The sequence below is a fragment of the Salvia splendens genome, chromosome 16, assembly GCF_004379255.2.
Source record: "Salvia splendens isolate huo1 chromosome 16, SspV2, whole genome shotgun sequence".
NCBI classification, from domain to species: Eukaryota; Viridiplantae; Streptophyta; class Magnoliopsida; order Lamiales; family Lamiaceae; genus Salvia; species Salvia splendens.
In genome coordinates, this window is record NC_056047.1 from 24025338 (window position 1) to 24048303 (window position 22966).

Consider the following 22966-nt stretch of genomic DNA (forward strand, 5'->3'; position numbering starts at 1 on the left):
GGTACATTACTTTAGTGAAGCATCACCGTCCACATCAGCCAAATAAAATTTGAAATTACGTGAAAGATCCTTAATGTATTCCATGTTATGGAAAATAACACAGTATATAATGCACGGTGTAACACAAATAATGCACTTATTCAGACATGTATTATGTGCAGTACGTTTGTTTATGTAGTGCATTACGATTACTTATTACACCATTATTTACAATATATTATGCATTATAGAGTTATGATGTTTATATGCGTAAGTTGTTTTGTGAAGTCCTTTACAATCGTGTAATTGTTTAGTGTCTTACATACTTTTGTATTTGGTATATTACATTTTTCCTGTTTATATGTGCATTACTTAACTAAAATTGTGCATTATTCATCAACAAATGGTCATTATTTTGCATGCAGTAGGAAACACAAGTATCCATGGCATCATTGAGTTACCTACACACATATACTAGCCGTGCAACCACACCGCTTAGATAACTTCCTACGCTTTATAGTGAAATCAGAACGGGCATTCAACTGGTCATCTTCATCACCCTTCTTCATTTCTTCCCTATTGCATACAACACGATACCACGTCGGGACATCGTCAACCTTCCTCATAGCTTGTTTGCGCGTATCAAAGCCAACAGCGCGGGCATATACCTCGTAGCAAGCGAAAGCGAAATCAAAGGATTGGAATTTCTGACCTACAACAGGCTTCAGATCGGGAGAACATTCAGGTACAAGGACCACTGTACATAATTAAAAGAGGGGTCAGCATAAAAGTACAACTTTGCGATGTAGTAAGCAAACAATTAATGCACAAACATATATAAATTGGAGAAGTACGTATTTTATGTATACATAAAATGAACGCTAAAATTAAACGTTGTTTGTAATGTGTACGTACTATACCCTAGCCCCTATGCGTATTAACCCTTAGGGAAAAAATAAGAAACGTGTACCAAAGATCAAAAGTATTTGCCGATAACTAATCCCAAGACAAACGAGACCTACTAGTTGTTCTATCTTAATTGGCACAACATAGACATTGGACATAAGATTTTATGCATTATACAGACAATATAATCCATTACGCATATTCAGTTCGTGCATTATTTGTACGACCATTATTCAGCATACAATGTGCATTGGAGACTTACGTGATGAATTTATAGGTCAAACACGAACTACTCTAACACGTTGTTAGTAATGTGTACGTACTATACACTAGCCCCCGGGCTTATTAAACCCTTAGGGAAAACAAGTAAGGTGCGACAAATATCAAAACAAGGACACAAAAATAAATGCATTACATAGGTATTATGCATTGCTGGTCAAGAAATATGCATTATATAGGCAGAAATATTCATTATACGTGATCAATTTGTGCATTACATGCATCGTTTAACCTACTGCTGTAGCTATACCGCGAGCAAAACCTGGAAGAAGTCGTCAAATTCGTCGCTGATTAATTACTCTATCCTGAACATTGCTGTTCTTAAAAAATCACATCGAACATTCAGGTACAAGGACCACTATACATAATTAAAAGAGGGGTCAGCATAAAAGTACAACTTTGCGATGTAGTAAGCAAACAATTAATGCACAAACATATATAAATTGGAGAAGTACGTATTTTATGTATACATAAAATGAACGCTAAAATTAAACGTTGTTTGTAATGTGTACGTACTATACCCTAGCCCCTATGCGTATTAACCCTTAGGGAAAAAACAAGAAACGTGTACCAAAGATCAAAAGTATTTGCCGATAACTAATCCCAAGACAAACGAGACCTACTAGTTGTTCTATCTTAATTGGCACAACATAGACATTGGACATAAGATTTTATGCATTATACAGACAATATAATCCATTACGCATATTCAGTTCGTGCATTATTTGTACGACCATTATTCAGCATACAATGTGCATTGGAGACTTACGTGATGAATTTATAGGTCAAACACGAACTACTCTAACACGTTGTTAGTAATGTGTACGTACTATACACTAGCCCCCGGGCTTATTAAACCCTTAGGGAAAACAAGTAAGGTGCGACAAATAACAAAACAAGGACACAAAAATAAATGCATTACATAGGTATTATGCATTGCTGGTCAAGAAATATGCATTATATAGGCAGAAATATTCATTATACGTGATCAATTTGTGCATTACATGCATCGTTTTAACCTACTGCTGTAGCTATACCGCGAGCAAAACCTGGAAGAAGTCGTCAAATTCGTCGCTGATTAATTACTCTATCCTGAACATTGCTGTTCTTAAAAAATCACATCGAACATTCAGGTACAAGGACCACTGTACATAATTAAAAGAGGGGTCAGCATAAAAGTACAACTTTGCGATGTAGTAAGCAAACAATTAATGCACAAACATATATAAATTGGAGAAGTACGTATTTTATGTATACATAAAATGAACGCTAAAATTAAACGTTGTTTGTAATGTGTACGTACTATACCCTAGCCCCTATGCATATTAACCCTTAGGGAAAAAACAAGAAACGTGTACCAAAGATCAAAAGTATTTGCCGATAACTAATCCCAAGACAAACGAGACCTACTAGTTGTTCTATCTTAATTGGCACAACATAGACATTGGACATAAGATTTTATGCATTATACAGACAATATAATCCATTACGCATATTCAGTTCGTGCATTATTTGTACGACCATTATTCAGCATACAATGTGCATTGGAGACTTACATGATGAATTTATAGGTCAAACACGAACTACTCTAACACGTTGTTAGTAATGTGTACGTACTATACACTAGCCCCCGGGCTTATTAAACCCTTAGGGAAAACAAGTAAGGTGCGACAAATATCAAAACAAGGACACAAAAATAAATGCATTACATAGGTATTATGCATTGCTGGTCAAGAAATATGCATTATATAGGCAGAAATATTCATTATACGTGATCAATTTGTGCATTACATGCATCGTTTTAACCTACTGCTGTAGCTATACCGCGAGCAAAACCTGGAAGAAGTCGTCAAATTCGTCGCTGATTAATTACTCTATCCTGAACATTGCTGTTCTTAAAAAATCACATCGAGCAATCAAATAATCACAGCAAGCGATCATATAATACCATGAAAACGAACTACACGAAATACTTGGTGATTAACTATCTCATAATCAGCCTGCTGCAACTAGAACCCTGACATCCGAACCAAAAAATAAAAAAACCAAATCAGATTTACCTTCTTCCATTATTATTGCTCGAAATCGATTGCTACGACACCAATTAGACAAGCTTGAAAGACCACGTATTGATACACGCCAAAATTGAGAAATGTGAAACTTGAAACCTTGTTGCTAGAAATCAAAATACAAAAAAAGTGCGCCTGACTTCAAGCCCTGCTTCTTCACCGTGAGATATGAAAAAAAGAACGTGAATATCTTCAAGGAGGGAATCATGGATTTTCCATAACCGCAACATAATATTTTACCAAATTTGCCCTTTTTAGATATTAAATTGATTATAATTAAATGTGATCTGCGAATTTTAGCATCCATCGGATTGATGTAATTGACGGTATAGATTAAGAAGGAAAAATGAGGAAATATAGAAAAAGGAAATGAATACATCCCTATATATATATATATATATATATATATATATATATATATATATATATATATATATATAAATAATACTTAAGGGGCAGAAGAAATTGTAACCTCAAATCTATATATGAGGAAAACAACATCAACTTTATATACATTTCTAGTATTTTGAATGAAGGACTCGATGGTTCACATTAAATAGAAAAATCTTCCCCATATTCTATGTCTATCAACGCAAGCATTCGAGGAAATTAGTACAAGTAAATATCGATCAACTAGAAAATGTCAACTATTTAAAATTACATACCATAAGAATTTGAGCATGGAAAATTTTATCGTACATATCTCTATATAATCCTCGGGGGGAGAAGCAACTGTAACGGCAAATCTATATATATTTGAAAAGCAAACATCAACTGTATGTATTCATTGTATTTCGTAACTGCACGCACTGCATTTATGCATTATTCCTTTTTCAGATGTAACTACATGCACCGCAATTGCACAATATAGACATACATTGACTCTACTGTTTGATTAAGTGGTCATTCGACGCATGAAGCTATAACTGTATGCACTAAATTGTAACTGTAAATCTATATATGAGGAAAGATACATCAACTTTATATGCATTCCTATCCAGTATTTGTATTTTATATTCCAAGGATCAATATTAAAGTTTTTTTTCCTCATATTTATTTATTAGTGATTTTTTTACGTATTAGTCTGTGAAGTTCACTCTTATTATTATTATAAATGGTCTCTCCCTTTTATATGGGAATCGTTAGAGGGTTAGATAGTATATGTATTTTGCATGAGTGCAGACAAACCTTCCCCATATTTTATGTCTGTCAATGCAATGTACTCCTGGAAACTCTTAGGCCCTTATTGGTTTGATAGAATGGAATAAGGAATGAATGGAATGAACATGAGAATGAAATCATTTTATTTTATTCCTTTCCTTGGTAGTGATAAGAAATACTAAAGGAATTGAAATTGTTATTCTTTGGTTGATTCTCCTTTTGTGCTTGGCGATTACAAAAATATAGTAAGAGAATGAAATGGAATCGGATGAAATGTAAATAATCAATATGTTTATTCCACCAAAAAAATTAATTTTGTTCAAAAATATTATAACCATATATTTTGGATCATATTATTATGTTGTGCATGTGTGTGCATAGTGTGTGTGAGCTGGTGTGTGTGCGAGAGAGTGTGTGTGCGTTGGCGTGTGTATGTGTACTGGTGTGTGTGTGTGCACGCTCTGGTGGTGTGTGTTAAGATTTTTTTTTCCAATTATTAGTATGTTGTATAATTTTATTAAAATCTAAAACAAGAACAAAGAAGAATGGAATGGAAACATGGAATGACCATTCTTTGACCAAATGGAAGGAATGGATATTCACATGGGGAATGGAATGTTGGTTCCATAAAGCCCTTAGTTACTTAGCTAACCCCAATTGCACCTGCTGGTTTATGCTGCCTAAACTCGAGCAAGGAATCAGAAATCTCCACAATTTGGTGGGAAACGCCATCGTGGAAGGTCGCCATATTGTGGTGGGGAATGGATCAAGCCCACTCCTCCAACCCGCCCTTTACGCCCTGGTTGATCTCCTTGACCCCCTAAGCCCCATCAGTGTTGTGTCCGCCGCTCTCTTATACTCTGTTAGTCTTCAAATCCTCATCCATTGCCATCAATTGTTTAATACTGCTATTAGTTTGGATCTAATTCGCGAATAGTAGACTACGTCAGATCAAGGTTATTCAAGTGGGCAGGTGATGCTTAGGGTTACAACCATGATGATAAACCATACACCGAGATGGTCATTTCCCCAAACAATCCTGATGGAGAACTAAGGGGCCTTGTTGTGAATAAGTCCAATGGCATGCTCGTTCATGACCATCACAGAGCCTGCTCATGCGCTTCACCGTCTCCAAATGCACTGGACACACGGGGTCGAGGATCGAGTAGGGGATCTAAAATTATTTTGGTTTTCATGACAATAAATGACCTTGTTAATGTGTTTTAATATGTGGTTAATTTATTTTGTTTTTTGGTGTATGTAAAGATGGTAATAGTGAAGGACCCAAACGTGGCGAAGCAGATGGTGAAGTTCATGGAGATCATCACCATTGGGGTGTCTAAGGAAGCTCAACTCAGATCCATCAACATCTTAGAGATGATCTCCACTAACAGCTGCCTAGTAATTTCTTCGAGTTCAGGCAGTCTTTATGGCTGAGAGATGGAAGAAGCTATGAGAAGCTCTTCAAGGAATTGACGTCTTGCAGATTCCAGACTTCCCTCCTCAACATTGCAACTTCAAACACGACTATAAACGAATTCCATCCAGGTAAAGAACGTGTAGTGGTTGTTTGTCTTTGTCAATACTGTAAGATATTATCCACTTTAAATAGGTTACGCCCGGTTTGAACAGCTTATGCCTGGATGAAGGCCTAAGAGGGCATCCACCTCGAAGAGGTGATGAAAGGGGAGAGTATTTGAGTGCGAGGAGGCTTGACTTTCGAGTGCCCTAGCAACTATGCTAGGCTTAGTATGCTGGACAGGGATACTGACTTTGATCAGTTTCTGAAGAGGCTTCCCTCTATTTTTAAATATCTAGCTCATTGAAAGTTTTGATCATCGCTTACATATGAGCTTTAGTCTTGCACCCCCTTCATCTTTTTCCGCCATGTGGTGTAATAATTTTCAATATTGAATCATCATTGTTTTTGTAATGCCAAAATTTCTAAGGTTATTGTTCCAATTTGCACAATATGGACATAATGCATTATACTACCTCATACTCTATATCTGCATGTCAACGCAATGCATTCCTTAAATTCTTGACACCTTATTTTGTTGTAATTGCAGTGCATGGATAAATTCCATTGCGACAATAGACATATATGAATGATTTTGAAAAATTAAGGACACTATGGACAATATACCTTTTTAGCCGTAACCGGACGCACCTCATTTACACAATAGATAGCTTTTTTTTAGCTGTAACTGAAAGCACCGCATTTGCACAAGTGCCTTTTTTAGCTTTTTTAGTTGTAACTACATGCACCGCATTTGTACAATTTAGCGATACACCGACTCTACCATTTGATTAATGAAAGCTCTCAACTCGCAATCCGATTATGCAACGTGATGCAAATTAAAAACAACACAGACTGATAAGAAGGCGTCGGCAAACAGAGCAAGCAGCCTACTAAAATTATGTCGTTGGGCATGCAAACAGGAACGAGGCTTTCAAGACCTTAACCCACTATACTATTACTTAGAAAGGGAAGTAAGGGTCGAATCCCACATAGATGAAGGTGTTTTGACATGTGTTGTGGAAATTTTGGGATGGCTGCTGCCACGCATAAAAAGTGGGTTAAGTTCTACTTTACTGGACTGAACTGGCCTTGAATTAAAATCCTAACTGATCAACTAGAATAAAACGGGTGATGAAGCATTAATATTCCAAACGGATCAAGCAGAAAACGAAAACAAACATTAAAACAGAAAACAACGAGACCAATGTGTACGATCAAATAAAGCTGGAGAAAAGCAAAAAGGTGACACAAACCGCTTCCTAACTAACTCTAACCGTCTTCTTCCTCAAACATGCCAAATTAAACACATATTGGAACGTCATCCCTGATCGGAAACAGAGCATATATCCCAAAAAGAACAGATCACTAAATCACGACCAGATCCATGCAATTAAATCTCGTAAACAGCTGATCAAACAGTAACTACTCTATTTCATTCAAAACTCGAAACTACACTTCAGATCTAACGTAATCAACTCCCTAATAACTAGATCTATGAAATCAAACAACGATCAAACATGATTTAACCATGCACAACATCGAATCAAACTTGCTAACTCCATATCCAATCCAACGTCCAACAGAAAATTTCATTACACCAAACATTTCACAAAATTCCGAAATCAGAACAACAAATCAAGCTCAGATTTAAAGATTCACCGATAAAAAAAATTCGCAAGATGAAATTTAACTAAGGAAAACTGGGAAACAACAAAATTCAGAACAAATATCTCGGAAACAAACAGGATACGAAATTAAACGATTGTATTGGCTCCTCAGAGCTTAAGAACACAGAAACAGAGTGTAGATTCTTTCTAAACTAAGCTCTTTCCCTCCAAGCGAGGAGGTAGAGAGTATTCTTCCAGTAGAAACTGACTTTTCTAGCTTCCTTCCCCATGGTTGCTGCTGATTCCCCTGGAGTAGTGTGTATCATCTCTGATAATTGTAGGCTAAGTGATCCTCGCTTGGTGATGATAAGTCTCCTCTCCTGATCTTCGGAGCTTCCTCTTCTATTTATAGGACGGCCTCAACACCAATCTGTAGGGCAAATCCTTCATGATTTGGCATTAATACCCTTGCATATTTGCATTCTCTCTCCTCTGACTCATCCTTTGCAGCTTCATTGGTAGTAGATCCGCTTGATCAATCTGCATGGCCGCCTGGCATGGTTACTCCATCTTTCGCCCACTTGATCAGTTTTGGTCCATTTCTCAGCCATTTTTCACTTCTGTTTTCACTTGATCAAGGCGCATCGTTACTTTGTTGATTTCCAATCCTGCTCACTAAAACTCCACTTTTCTCGTGTTATCTCCTCAAATCAGCATGTTAACTACCATCAAAACTACGCATGAAATAGGCCTTATCAATTAAGCAAAAAACATATCTAAATAAGGTACATATATATTTTACTCATGCGGATAACATATATTGTACTACTATTAGTATATATTCAATGAACATGCACCGGTAAATGTACATGAACACATAAAATGCAGTGAAGTTAGAAACCCAGTAGTCTACCTAGACCCTCACATTTCTACTAATATAATTTATAGAATACAATATCATAATACAAACCTTAATATCAAGCATGTAAACTAGATTATGCACATCTTAAACATACATATAATTATGTATTAATGGAGTGGGGCACATAGCAAGTATAATATACAATCAAGAGATAGATCACATTTACAAAACATAATTTACAAAACATAACGTGACCTTTTACGATGATTTCTTCATCTATAGCCACATACATTTAGTATCATTTTCTTTTCCCTAGCAAAAAGAGCTATGGCTTTCAAACTCCCCCCTCCCCCTTAGCAAAAATGAACAAAAACCATCAAAGTAAGGTGAAAAGCTTTCAATATTTCTTTAAATTGAATCCTTGGATAGATTTCTAAGTCTTCAGTTAAAGCAAAATATTTGAAGAAAACAACATATATGTGATTGAATTTTTGAAATTTGTTTCTTAATGCATTGCAATATCATTTCTCCCAACTAAATATTTAACCTCGAAGGCTAGTTTCCTTTGCAAGCATAAATATTTATTCATGTCATGATAGCTATCTTGATTCATGTGTTTGCATTGAGTATTACCTTTACTCGTATGGAATAAACCAATTTTTCGTATGTTGCGGAATTCCTATCTAGTCTTCACATTTTGGTAGAGATGTTAAAACTTAGTGTTTTTTCCATACAAATTAAGGTATACAAATCATATAGTAATTACACTAATTAAGGACGAATCAATTATTTCCCTTATCAAAAATCAACCTAATTATAATTTTCATTGAAAATAAAAAGAAGGAAAAATGGTGAGCACTAAAGCCGCATTTTATTCCTTCTTTTTTGCTTTTTAATTTTATGATCTCTCTTTCGGTGTAATTTGCATGTAGTGTGCATTGTGAGTATTTCTCCATTTGTTTTTTACTCTTCTTTTATTTTTCACTCAATCTTGGTGTGTATTTTCACACCTTTTGCACATAACCTACTTGATCCAAATTCCAGCTGTAGATGAGAACGCCGCTGAAAACATTGTGTCAGAATTACTTTAAATCCACACACGGTTTGCGAAATTTGCACGTCTTAGGGGCAAAAAAGACAATATACTATTTTTCCATACTTCCTTTTAATTTCGTAATTTTTGTTTTATTTACTTTAGGTTCCTAGAGTTTCGGCATATAAATAGTGGATGTTTTGGTTTTGAATGCAGTTTTTGATCACTTACCAGTTACCAATTCAACCGTTCTCTATATGTTTGTTTATGCATCAATTAGTATTTGTAACTCGATCCAGATTGATTATCAATGGTTAAACATAGACGTGACAGTAGCCATGGTGGTGCTTGTTGTGCAGGATGCGAAGAGATTCCTCCAAACAAAATGGTTGCACGGCAGCGTGATCTTCATGACATCAAGAATGAAGATATGAGATACCAGCTTTGAGACCTCTAGCAAGGCCTAGCACAACTGGAAACCTCAACTTACAATTGTAACTTATTTACAATTATTTAAGTCAGGAGCTTTGTTTACAAATATTTAAGTCATGACACACGGACTCTAGAATCAGCAAGACGATCTAATGATGCTCTAGTTTTCAAGGCAAGAAGTGACATTGTTGATGATGGCATGTGTTTGAATATGTTTAGTTTCAATTTGTTTTTTGGCTTATGTGAAGATGAGTGATAGTGAAGGACCAGATGTGGTAAAGCGTATGGTGAAGTTCAAGGAGATCAGCACCATTGGGGTGTCCAAGGAAGCTCAACTTAGTGCTATCAAGGAGGACGAGGATTAGGTAAGTGAAGGTAAGAGCACCCAAACTTATTATCGTATATATCTCTATCCAATTTTCAAGCCGAAGAAGATATTGTAACCGCAAATCTATATCTGAGAAAGCACGCCAACAAATTGGGGACACTAGGGGGAGCATTAAAACTATTACACTAGTGGACGGTGGGTGTAATAATAGTATAGCTACAGTGTAACCTTTTTTACGCAATTACCAAAGATTCGAAAAAGTAATCACATTGGAAAAACAAAATTTTCTTATTTTTGAAATATGTGACTTTTAAGGCAATTTTTTTATAGAGAACAACTAGAGTTTAATTTATATCATGAGAGTTGAAAATAATACTTTTATGCATATCTGTATACATTTTTCAAAGTCCTGACATTAATCTGCGTAAAGGAAGGGCGTGAGGTGAGCTTATTAGTCCAGTAGAGAAAAATATATTCAGACAAAATCTTCAAAAATTTAGAAGCATTATGATAGTCCCTTTATCACTTTATGTATGTTATCGATTTCTAACTACTTTTACCTTGTTTGAGTTTACTTATTCAGTTTATCTACATACCAGTTTTGGCAACTGAATCTCTTTCCACACATTCAGACTTCCGAGGCTTATAGTAGACTTTTAGTAGAGTATATACTGATACAGAACTTCATATGCATTGATAAAACAAGTGATTAAATCCCTAACTCTTAACACTAGTATCATAACTCAATAGAAAACACATATAACAAAATCTGATTTCATGGACCAGATATCAGCATATCAGAGTTACACACATATTATAACACATTTTATCACATATGTTAATTCGAACACCATCACGTCCCTATATATGTCCCTATACAGTAGTGATATGGGGCAAATACTCTTAAGTATATAACTAGAGAACAAATCTCAGCCACAAGATCAAGAAATCAAAAGCTAAGATTACTTTTAGAATTCTAGTACTCAGGGTATATTGGTCATTTTGCTTAATTAAAATGAGGTGGGTCTTCTCTTTCCCTCATTTGAACAATTCACTTCCGTCTGTCTCTTCTCTAAATCTCCTTCTCTCTCCGTCGAATACATAGGATTCTGCCTCCGTGACCTCCATTTTTCGTCATGTTTCCTCCATTCCAGCCGCCATTTCCTCCATTCCTCGTCGTCGCATAGTTAGGGCTCATCACCGTGCTTTGCTCCATCAATTTCCGGCGTTGTGTCCTCCATTCCTCGTCGTGTTTTCTTCATTCCAGCACTGTTTCCTCCGACCAATGGCTTCAAACTGGGAAAGCGGAGAGCGACAAAAGAGAAAAAGGCTATGATCGTGGCACTCAGTTGCTCCATCCGACGGCTAAGGGAAAATGAAGCTGGAGATGCGGAAATTTGTTGCCAGAACATGATTTACATTGGAAAAGAAGAAAACGGTGTGCAATATTGCAATTCAAAGAATTTGTGTGAGATATCAAGTAAAACGTGCTTATAGTGATGTATTCCATGGTTAGAGGGAAGTGATCCTTGCTTATAGTGCACTATTTTTTCATCACAGTGAAGTAAAAACATGCTTAGAGTGATGTATTCCATAGTTAAAGTGAAGTGTCTGTGATGTGATGCATGCTTATAGTGATCTGTTTTTTCATCACAGTGAAGTAAAAACATACTTACAGTGAAGTATTACATGGTTAGAGTGAAGTGTCTGTGATGCATGCTTATAGTGATCTATTTTTTCATCTCAGTGAAGTAAAAACATGCTTAAAGTGATGTATTCCATGGTTAGAGTGAAATGTCTGTGATGTATGCTTATAGTGATCTGTTTTTCATCACAATGAAGTAAAAACATGCTTAGAGTGATGTATTCCATGGTTTGAGTGAAGTGTCTATGATGCATGCTTATAGTGATCTGTTTTTTCATCACAGTGAAGTAAAAACATACTTAAAGTAATGTATTCCATGGTTAGAGTGAAGTGTCTGTGATCCTTGCTTATAGTGATCTGTTTTTTCATCTCAGTGAAGTATAAACATGCTTACAATGAAGTATTCCATGGTTAGAGTGAAGTGTTTGTGATTCATGCTTATAGTGATATGTTTTTTCATCTTAGTGAAGTAAAAACATGCTTACAGTGACATATTTCATGGTTAGAGTGAAGTGTTTGTGATGCATGCTTATAGTGATTTGTTTTTTCATCTCAGTGAAGTAAAAACATGCTTAAAGTGATGTATTCTATGGTTAAAGTGAAGTGTTTGTAAGGCATTTTATTAGTGACTTGTTTGATCGATTGAAGACATGTGGTCCGTGTGAAATAGCAAATTTGCAGATCATGAAATTGATAGTTGACGATGGAGAAATCAGTTCTTGCGATGAAGAATCTGCAATTGATAATGGAGATTGTGAGCATGAGCGCGAGCTATGTAGATTATATAATTGGCTAGGGAGATCATAACAAATCAACGTGAGTGATGGAGATCTCAGCGTTAGCGATAAAAATCTATAGAATCTGCGTGAGTATGGTGAATTTGCAGATTGTGAAATCGATAATTGACGATTGATAAAATTAGTTGTTGAGATGAAGATTCTTCAATTGGCGATGGAGATTGCTGAGCAGGAGTATGTGCGATGGAGATTATAACAAATCAGTCCGGGAGCAAGAGGCGACGAGGGCACTGGTGATAGAGATATTGTCGGTGCCCGCGAGAGGAGGTGAGCCGTACTCCGCGAGAGGCAGACCGGAGGAGGGGGTCACCGGAGGAGGGGGCCACAGATGGGGAGGCCCCCGTGAGAGGCAGGCAGGCTAGAGGAGGGTGTCATCGGAGAGGAGGTGCAAGCTGCTCCGCCACTTCCTTCGTGAGAGAAGGAGAGAGTCTGTGTTTGTGTGTGAGCGTGAATGGTGTGTGTATGTGAAAATATGATAACAAAGTTGATTTCCTAAAATATCCCTATGCTATTTTTATTAACTAAAAATATTTACTTATTTTAGTCATTGAATTTGGATTAAGATAATGTGTGGCTGAGATTTTTATCTCAATTATACATTTAAAATTAGTTAAACATTCATCATCTCCTTGTCCCTACATATATATATAGAGAGAGAGAGATTTAAAATGCTGAGCAATAGACTTTGAGCGTCTATGAGCGATTCTTCCATACTAGCACTCATTTATATTTTTCTATGTATTAAATATTAGTAATAAAATTCTTTATCATCTATTCTCTCATCTATCATCCAAGTCTTCTTTAATGAAAACCGCTCCTAGACTTCAGTTCCTTTTGGTTTTTTTCGTAGTTCTGAAATTCATCGTCATAATCTCTCTCTGTCACTCTTTTACCAAACTGAATCTCCACATAATGCTCTACATCTTTATTTCTAAAAATTTGGCTCTTATTCTTCTCCAATTTCAAATATTCTCATTGTTGGGGTTTTGGAACGATGAACAATGAGTTTGAGAGCAAGAACACAATCAACACACGGGTTTACGTGGTTCGGCAATTTGCCTACGTCCACGGAAAGGGATGAGATGTTTATTGCTATCACTCTCTCGGAGATTACACAGAGATGGAAACAAGAAGATGAAAAACCTCACAAGAGCTACTCCACTCTACAATGGTGATTCACACATACACGTTTTTCTTCCTTCCATACTCACACTCTCTCTGATTTCTACAAGATACACGCCGCTTCTAAATGAGGAAACTACCTCTCTTTATATCAAGCTGAAAAGCAAGCCTCGGAAGTTAGTTCGTTGCTAACTAACTCTGCTCTCTCCTTTAGCTTCAATCCCATGCAACGCATCTATCCATGCAGCCTCGACTTGGTGAGCTGGCTGAACGAGCCACGTACTCATTCCACACTCATTCATGTCACGGCCGCATTCAACAATCTCCACCTCGGCAGTGACAGCACAAACCTCTACTTCTCAACCCTTCATCCTTGCTCCACCTCAAACGGACAACACACCTACCAGCTCCAAGCAATGCTCTAGCTTGGAAACCGGTACGGCTTTGGTTAATGCATCCGCTGCATTGTCTTTAGTCCCGACTTTATCAACCTCAACATCTCCATTAGCTATCTCATCTCTAATGAAGTGAAGCCTTATATCGATGTGCTTACTTCTCTCGTGGAAAACCTGATTCTTTGCCAACATTATCGCGCTATTGTTGTCACATAATACCTTCACCACCTTCTGATCCACTTCAAAATCTCCAATGATTCCTATCAACCATTTTCCCTCCTTCACCGCTTCTGTCAAAGCTATGTACTCCGCTTCTGTGGTGGATAGGGCAACTACTGATTGGAGTGACGACTTCCAACTGATAGCTGAACCATAGAGTGTGAAGATATATCCCGTTTGTGACTTCCTAGTGTCCAAATTCGTTGCAAAATCTGAATCACAGTAGCCCACAAGAGCTTCTTCCTTCCAGCCTTTCTGCCTTTTGAAGATGATACCAGTGGATTTGCTTCCCTTAATATATCTCATAATCCACTTCAAGGCTCCCCAGTGATCCCTTCCATACTCCTTCATATACCTACTTGTTACACTGATCCCATGTGCTAGATCCGGCCTGGTGCAAATCATGGAGTACATGATGCTCCCTATCACACTTGCATATGGTATCTTTTGCATCTCAGCTTTCTCTCTGTCAGAATCTGGAGCTTGCTGGGCAGACAATTTGAAATGCTGAGCTAAGGGAATGGCCACACTTTTAGATTCTTGCATCTGAAATCTCTTCAAGACCTTGCTCAAGTAATCTTCTTGACTCAGTCTTAGTTCACCTCTTTCCCTATCTCTGCTGATGTCCATGTCCAGAATTCTTCTAGCTTCCCCGAGGTCTTTCATTTCAAACTCCTTCTTAAGGTCTTCTTTTACAGAATTCACCTCAGTCATAATCTTTGCAGCCACTAGCATGTCATCAACATACAACACTAGATAAGCTATAGCCTGACCTTCCACTGCCTTGGTGTATACACAATTGTCATATGCTGATTTCTTGAGGCCAATTGATTCAAGATGAGCAACAAACCTCTTGTACCACTCTCTGCTACTCTGTTTAAGTCCATAAAGACTCTTCTTCAGCTGACACACTTTATTCTCCATACCAGGAACTACAAAACCAGTAGGCTGCTCCATAAAGATGGTCTCTTCCAGTTCTCCATGAAGAAAAGCAGTCTTGACATCGAGTTGATGTAATTCCCAGTCCCTTTGTGCTACAACAGACAGCAAGACCCTTATAGAAGCGTGCTTGACAACGGGTGAGAAGATTTCATTAAAATCCATACCCTCTTTCTGAGTATATCCTTTGGCTACAAGCCTTGCCTTGTATCTGATTTTATTCCCCTCAGAAACCTCCACCTTCTTCTTAAAAATCCATTTGCACCCCACGGGCTTCTGAGATTTTGGCCTATCAACAAGAATCCAAGTACCATTTTTTAATAGTGACTCCATTTCTTCCCTCATAGCCTCCAGCCATTGCTCCTTTTCCATTCCTTTCATGGCCTCTTCATAGGTGGCAGGCTCATCAAAGTCAATAGATTCTGCAACACACAAGGCAAAATATGCCATTTCATAATCTGAAAATCTGGCTGGCAGCTTGATAGTTCTTTTAGGCCTTTCAATGGGTTGATGATGTGGCTGAGCTTCTGGTGTCTCATCACCTTCAGGGATCTGAATATGGGGGTGTCCCTCTTCTGGATCAGGTGTTCTTGAAGACTCCACCTCAATGGATGTACTGTCATTTTCCCTCTTCAACAATGGCATCTGATCCTCATCAAATATAACATCTCTGCTCACTATCAATTTCCCTCCACCTGCCTTAGTGCACCAGAGCCTATAGGCTTTAGATCCAGATTGATACCCAAGGAAAATGCATCTCACTGCTCTAGGATCCAACTTCCCCTGCCTACTGTGAGCATAAGCTCTACAGCCAAATGGTTTGAGCCTGGTGTAATCAGGCATTCTACCATACCATAGATAATCTGGAATCTCAGAATTGACTGCTGATGATGGACTCCTATTGATCAAGTCAGCTGCTGTGGAGGCTGCTTCACCCCAGAACCTTTTGTCAGCACCAGAGGTTAATAACATGCACCTTACTCTTTCAAGAATTGTCCTATTCATGCGCTCGGCCACCCCATTCTGCTGTGGGTTTCTTGGAGCAGTTCTGTGCCTCTTAATGCCTCTGGCTTTGCAATATTCATCAAATTCTGAGGACAAATACTCTAATCCATTGTCGGTTCTCAAGCATTTAAGACTCACACCCTTCTCTCTTTCAACCATAGTGTGCCACTCCTTAAAGAACTTGAATGCATTTGACTTTTCTCTCAAGATCTTGACCCATAATTTTCTAGAGAAATCATCTATTATTGTGATGAAATATTTACCTCCATTCATGGTAGGTGGTTGAGCCGGACCCCAAATATCACTATGAGCATATTCCATGACAGATTTTGAAGTGTGCTTGGCCTTTGGGAATGGCTGCTTCTTGCTTTTCCCCAATGCACACTGCTCACATTTCTTGATATCTTGTGTTTCATCAACCTTAATCACACCTTTCTTGACAAGTTGAAGCAGTCCCTTCTCACCAAGATGTCCAAGCTTCATATGCCAGCTTGTCATGTTGGATTTCACTGATATATTTACAGCAGAATCTTCAGTTATCACCTCTGCCTCCAAGTAGTATAGGCTTCTCTTTCTGACAGAATTCATGACAATCTTGGGTCCCTTTAGAATCTGCATTTGATCATTTTCTGATCTAAAACCGTATCCCTTTGATTGGAGCACTCCTAGAGATACCAGATTCCTTTTTATCTGTGGTATAAATCTGACTTGTGTCAATTTGATGGTAGATCCATCCCTCAGCCTCATCTTGATGTCACCTATGCCTCTGATGGAACATATCTGGTTATTCCCCAGAGTAACAGAACCTTGTGATGGTTCAAATGTCTCAAACCAATTCTTGTGTGAACAGATGTGGAAGCTGCAACCTGAATCAACAATCCAGCTTTCCCCCATCTCACCTTCTACAATGTTCATTATCTGCATTTGCTCTTCTTCTTGAACAATATCAGTAGAGCCTTGACCATTGCCCTCTGCCGATTGTTTCTTCTTCCATGAGAAACAATTCTTCTTGACATGACCCGGTTTCTTGCAGTAAAAACAGCTTCGGGTTTCCTTCTTATCCCATTTCCCTTTATCTTGGGAATTCTTCCACCCCTCAATCTTTGGCTTGGACTTTCCCTTGAACTTCTTGACATTCAAGATTCCTGCAGATGTGTCGTTGTGGTTGTTCCCTGATCTCTGCAGATCCTTTGACTTTAATGCCGATTGAACTTCCACCAAACTGATAGCCTTCTCTCTTCCATACAACATAGCATCCCGCAGCTGCTCAAAAGATTTGGGAAGGGCATTGAGCAATGCAATAGCCTTATCTTCTTCCCCCAGCTTGGCATCCACATTTTCAAGATCATCGACTATTTTGTTAAACTGGTCTAACTGATCTCCTATAGTCTTATCATCACTGAATTTGAAAGAATACAGGCGTTGCTTAAGATATAACATGTTTGCCAACGACTTGGCCATGTATAGCTCCTCCAATTTCTTCCAAATTCCAGCTGCAGACTCCTCCCTCGCGACCTCTCGAAGAACTTTGTCATCCAGATTCAAGATGATCACACTTCGAGCTTTCTTCAGCATCTCAAGCTTCTTCGCATCCGGCTTCTCATCTGAATCAGTCGCATCCAGAGCCTCATCGAGCCCTTGATGAATGAGCATGGCCTTCATCTTGATTCGCCATAGACCGAAATCATTTCTTCCATTGAATTTCTCTGTTTCAATACGCGCCATCGCCATCGATCTATCCTTCGCCTTCGATTCCCACAGACGGCGCCACTTGTTGGGGTTTTCTACGATGAACGATGAGTTTGAGAGCAAGAACACAATCAACACACGGGTTTACGTGGTTCGGCAATTTGCCTACGTCCACGGAAAGGGATGAGATGTTTATTGCTATCACTCTCTCAGAGATTACAAAGAGATGGAAACAAGAAGATGAAAAACCACACAAGAGCTACTCCACTCTACAATGGTGATTCACACATACACGTTTTTCTTCCTTCCATACTCACACTCTCTCTAATTTCTACAAGATACACGCCGCTTCTAAATGAGGAAACTACCTCTCTTTATATCAAGCTAAAAAGCAAGCCTCGGAAGTTAGTTCGTTGCTAACTAACTCTGTTCTCTCCTTTAGCTTCAATCCCATGCAACACATCTATCCATGCAGCCTCGACTTGATGAGCTGGCTGAACGAGCCACGTACTCATTCCACACTCATTCATGTCACGGCCGCATTCAACACTCATCAAGGCGGAAACCAGAGTTCGTCATTTGTTACGACCTTCCCAATCGTGATCATAACTCAACACAACACACCACAAAACAATGAACACAATTGGAACACACTGGGACGATTTCAACGATAGGAATTGTATTAAACGGAATCAAAGATGAATGCGATACAAAATGAAATAAGTAACACGATAGAATGCCTTAGATCCACGATCCTAGCATCATGAACAATCACACACAAAACATGACTTTGGATGAAGTTGTGGTCCCCTTTTATATCCGGTTGATCACACGCCTCGCGCCTCACCTTGCCACCTCATCATGCTAGCTCGGATAAACCCATGTGCTCTTATTGATCTACTCAGCTTATTTAATTAGTTAGGCCACATGCATCACGTCATGCGCGATATCACCATGTAGCACGTAACAATGTTGCATGCATATATAGTTATAGCATCGACAGTCATGCATGTAACATCATTCTTTCTCCAAAAACATACTCAGAATTTTTCTTTCGCTAAGCACAACAACATCAATAACCACCACTCTTATTTTTTTTGTCACAATGAGTCAACGACACCTCCACAATCCAATTCACCCAAAATTTGGAATTCCGCCGCTGACCACCAGATTTATCCCCAATTTTTTGGTCTTCAGATTTCGAATCTATGAGCATTAAGTTTGAATTCGATATCCCAACGATTTCCTCAACTCGGCCATTTAGCTAATTCTTCCAATAAATACTTAGATTTTGTATCAAGTAGATGAATAAAATTACAAATAAATTTGTTATTAAAAGTTGAGAAGATACACTTTGGAGAAAGAATGGTGATGATGTATTGTGAAATTTCACTTCGAAAAATAAATGATGGAGAGAAGTTTTGTAGTGAAGAATGAGGAATGCATTGGCTGGAGTATTGAAAATGCATTGTTAAAAATTTTAAAAGAAAAAAGGGGAGAAAAGAGAGGTAGAAGATGGTCGTCAAAAGAAAAAAGAATCAGAATGTGGGGAGAATGAAGAGTCGAACCTATTTTTCATTTATATATACATATCATTGCATATATTATCATAGACTCCATCACCTATTTTTCCTAAATGTAGTTAGCGGCGGTCATATGTAATTTATTTTATTAAGCTTGAGACAAAGTACCTTGGATGATTTACTCATACCACATCTCATTTATTAGATGACCTATAATAGTTGATAAGTTAACTTAAATATCTACATTAGAAATATAATCATGCCGTATTTACATCAAGTAATATATGACTATCACTAAAAAAACAACAGATTTGTATTTTACTGAGCAATTCATGTTTATAATAGTCATGTCACACTGCCAACACATAACACATATCATTTGTACATAATAACATCAACATGCATATTATTGTTATCTAGGATTTCTATAAGCAATATATTCGCATAATTAAAGAAATCGAGTTCTAATGTAGAACACTCTACCTCATAATATGCCCAGAAGGTCTCGCTTCCTGTGATACGTCTTACTCTTGTAGTTTCCTCTTTTTTGGGCGGTTACTCATGGCACTACACCTGAAAACAATAGTTTTATGCAAGTCACTATCATACATATTCAACTATTTATAAACAAAATTTCATTCCTTAATTGTTCTTGATGCTTATCATTTTCTTTCATTAAAACTTCCCTTGCCCTAATCTTCAAGATCATCTATTATATACCTAATTTATATTGTCAATCAATAATTACTCTTCAGAAAATAAAAGGCAATAATCAGTTCTTTTATCTACTCCCTCCGTCCACGAATAGGAGTCTCGTTTTTCCATTTTAGTCTATCCACGAATAAGAGTCCCGGTTCACTTTTACCATAAATAGTACTCCCTCCGTTCCATAGTAGTGGAGTCATTTTGCCATTTTGGTACATTCCATAGTAGTGGAGTCATTTCCCTTTTTAGTAAAAAGTTAACACATTTCTTCTCACTTACTTTACTCTCTCTTACTTTATTCTCTCTTCATCTCTCTACTTTCTTAATCTCCGTGCCGAAAAGAAATGTCCCCACTACTATGGAATGGAGGGAGTATTAAGGTCTCACCTTCAACTAACTCAAGATAACACCTTCAAAACTTATATACAACCTTCAACTATAATTTCATTCCTGCTTTTGTTATTAATTACACTAACCAGATCTGTACCTCTTTTCGATACCAACTTATAATATAGTTAAACTCAATTAATGACGAAACTATGCTCTTCCATGCCGATTTAATGACTCGATTAATAAAATTGATATTTTCAGCAAGTAGCCCAAATCATAGACAATAAAATCATCACACTATATCAGATTTTGGCATAAGACAAGCATCGAAATCGGCAATAGCTTTCAATGGTACCTATTTTGCTAGGTTTTGGTTTACCTAAGGTTTCCAGAATCTAGCAGTTTTGTGCAGCAAATTATCTCACACTAAAAGAAAGATGAATTGAATTTGCGCAAAACAAGACAACAATTCTCCGATTCAAGCTCTATTATTTTGCCCTTTTTTGTCACTTACCATAACCTAGGAATCAATTTCATTCAATTCTATGCTCTAATCATGTATATGAGACGATATAAACAAGGTTTGTTGAATTCCTACCTTAATTTCGCAAGGATTGATCTTGGGTGTTGAAGCTCAAGCTCTGAAATCCAAGGCTTGTTTTGTTCCAGTATCTTCATTAGGTAGAACTTAAAAAAGTGTGAGAGATGATGATTAATGTTAATGCTATTTGGGCCTTCTTGAATTTTCAGTCAAATTTGTCCCTTCCGCAGTAGATGCATTTCTTTTCGGCTCGCAATTTAAGAAATTTATATTACGTGAGTCAAGTAAATGAAGAATAAAGTAGGAAATAAAAAAGTAGAGATAAAAACTGAATAAAGTAGGAAATAAAAAATACAAAAGATGAAGAGAAAATAAAGCAAGAGAGGAAAACAATTAACAAACTTACTAAAAAGGGAAGGAGAATAAAGTAAGAGAGAGAGTCAATAATAAATGTGTTGATTTTTACTAAAAGGAGAAAATGACTCCACTATTATAGAACTTACCAAAACGATAAAATGACTCCACTATTCTTAAACAGGAGTCACAATTAACGAATCAATGACTGACACATGCACTTACAATTAAAATGAAAAGGCCAACTTGATATATTTTACTCTTATAGATTGATTCCAAATACTTTATTGTATTTTTTTAGGGACTAAAATCCCTTACTTTTTCAAAATTTATCTAATATTTATTCTTAAGAGTGAACTACATCAAATATCCCTAACGTTTCCAAAAGTTCCATTACAGGCCCCTAACAAAAAAAATATCTCCACATAACCCTAACTTAAAGGTAATCACAAATCGTATATTTGTAGCCATTTTTCGGACTAGAATGCCCAAATGCCTTCAGGGGCTTTTTAGTAAACTTACCTTTAATATGGGGCATACACTTTAGACCACCACTAGCGTTGCAGCAGTGTATGAAATTTTAAATTACGTTTGACAGAAGGTAAAGACCAAAGAATTTTACTCATTCTAAGATTATCTATTTTGACATCTCTCTCTTCAATACATTTTTCCGTAGAATCAGCCCAGAACCCTAATTTTATTGAGCAGCAAATTTGGGCGCCGCCGAAGCAATGGGGAAATCGATCAGATCGAAGAGGGAGAAGAGGCTGAGGTCGATTAGGAGGGAGATGGTTGGGCCGATTTATGACAAGAAGGACGCCGCCAAGCTAGCCATCCAGGAGGCGGCCCTCGCCGCTCCCAAGCTCCCAGTTAAACCCACTCGCACCGATGACAATGCTTCCGTCTATTTCGCCGCCATGGAAGTCGAGACTGCCGCGGATGATAATCAGAGTTCCAAATTCCTCAAACCTATTGGAAAGAAGCTCAAGAAGAAGATTAAGATTGCCAAGAAGAAGTTCCACGGCAAGGGCAATATCAGAAGGAAAAACTTGTAATTTTGATGCTAGATTTCTCCCCACTTTTGAAGCTTTTTGTTTTTTTTTGATCTATTAATGTTTCGATGCTATTTTGTTGAATTGATGTGAGGTATTGTGATAGCCAATTTGTTGGGGAAGGAAGAATTGAATCTACTCATTCGTATAAAAAATACATTTTTCCATTATTTTGATTAGTTCTTAGCTAGTACTATTATTTTTATTCAGCCATCATGCAAATCATGCAAATTTAGTGACATGAACTTATTTATAATAGGATTATCAAAAGCTAATCTGATTATTGCTATATAAATTAATGTGAATAGTGTGAATCATGTTTTCGTTCAATCACCCAAAATCAACCACTCTGAATAAAAGTGCCAACCCAACCATCGGTGTGTCAGGCACAGTAAAAGTGCCATCATGCAGGTCAGGTCAAAGTCAGATAGTTCACGGAATTGACCGAAATGCCCTTTTAGGGCTAAAGGGT

General features: G+C 37.4%; 1 protein-coding gene, 2 long non-coding RNA genes and 1 pseudogene across 3 annotated transcripts; 2 read left to right on the plus strand and 2 right to left on the minus strand.

The window, feature by feature from the left end:
- The first annotated feature begins 5004 nt into the window (after positions 1-5004).
- LOC121770391 lies at positions 5005-6126 on the plus strand (annotated as a pseudogene).
- Positions 6127-7601: 1475 nt separating this feature from the next.
- On the minus strand, positions 7602-11154 carry LOC121772419. The gene is made up of 2 exons (XR_006044339.1): positions 9650-11154; positions 7602-8245 (listed from the first exon to the last, which is right to left on the minus strand). It is a non-coding gene; the product is annotated as an uncharacterized LOC121772419 (long non-coding RNA).
- Positions 11155-11165: 11 nt separating this feature from the next.
- LOC121772418 lies at positions 11166-21274 on the minus strand. Its single transcript, XR_006044338.1, has 3 exons — positions 21146-21274; positions 19996-20085; positions 11166-11559 (listed from the first exon to the last, which is right to left on the minus strand). It is a non-coding gene; the product is annotated as an uncharacterized LOC121772418 (long non-coding RNA).
- Positions 21275-22055: 781 nt separating this feature from the next.
- Positions 22056-22664, plus strand: LOC121771228. The gene has a single exon (XM_042168002.1). The coding sequence runs from the start codon at positions 22174-22176 to the stop codon at positions 22495-22497; it is 324 nt and encodes a 107-aa protein (XP_042023936.1). The 5' UTR covers positions 22056-22173; the 3' UTR covers positions 22498-22664.
- Positions 22665-22966: the final 302 nt, after the last annotated feature.

Excerpts from the sequence above, each read along its gene's own strand:
- LOC121771228 (XM_042168002.1), top strand. The coding sequence starts at position 22,174 with ATGGGGAAATCGATCAGATCGAAGAGGGAGAAGAGGCTGAGGTCGATT.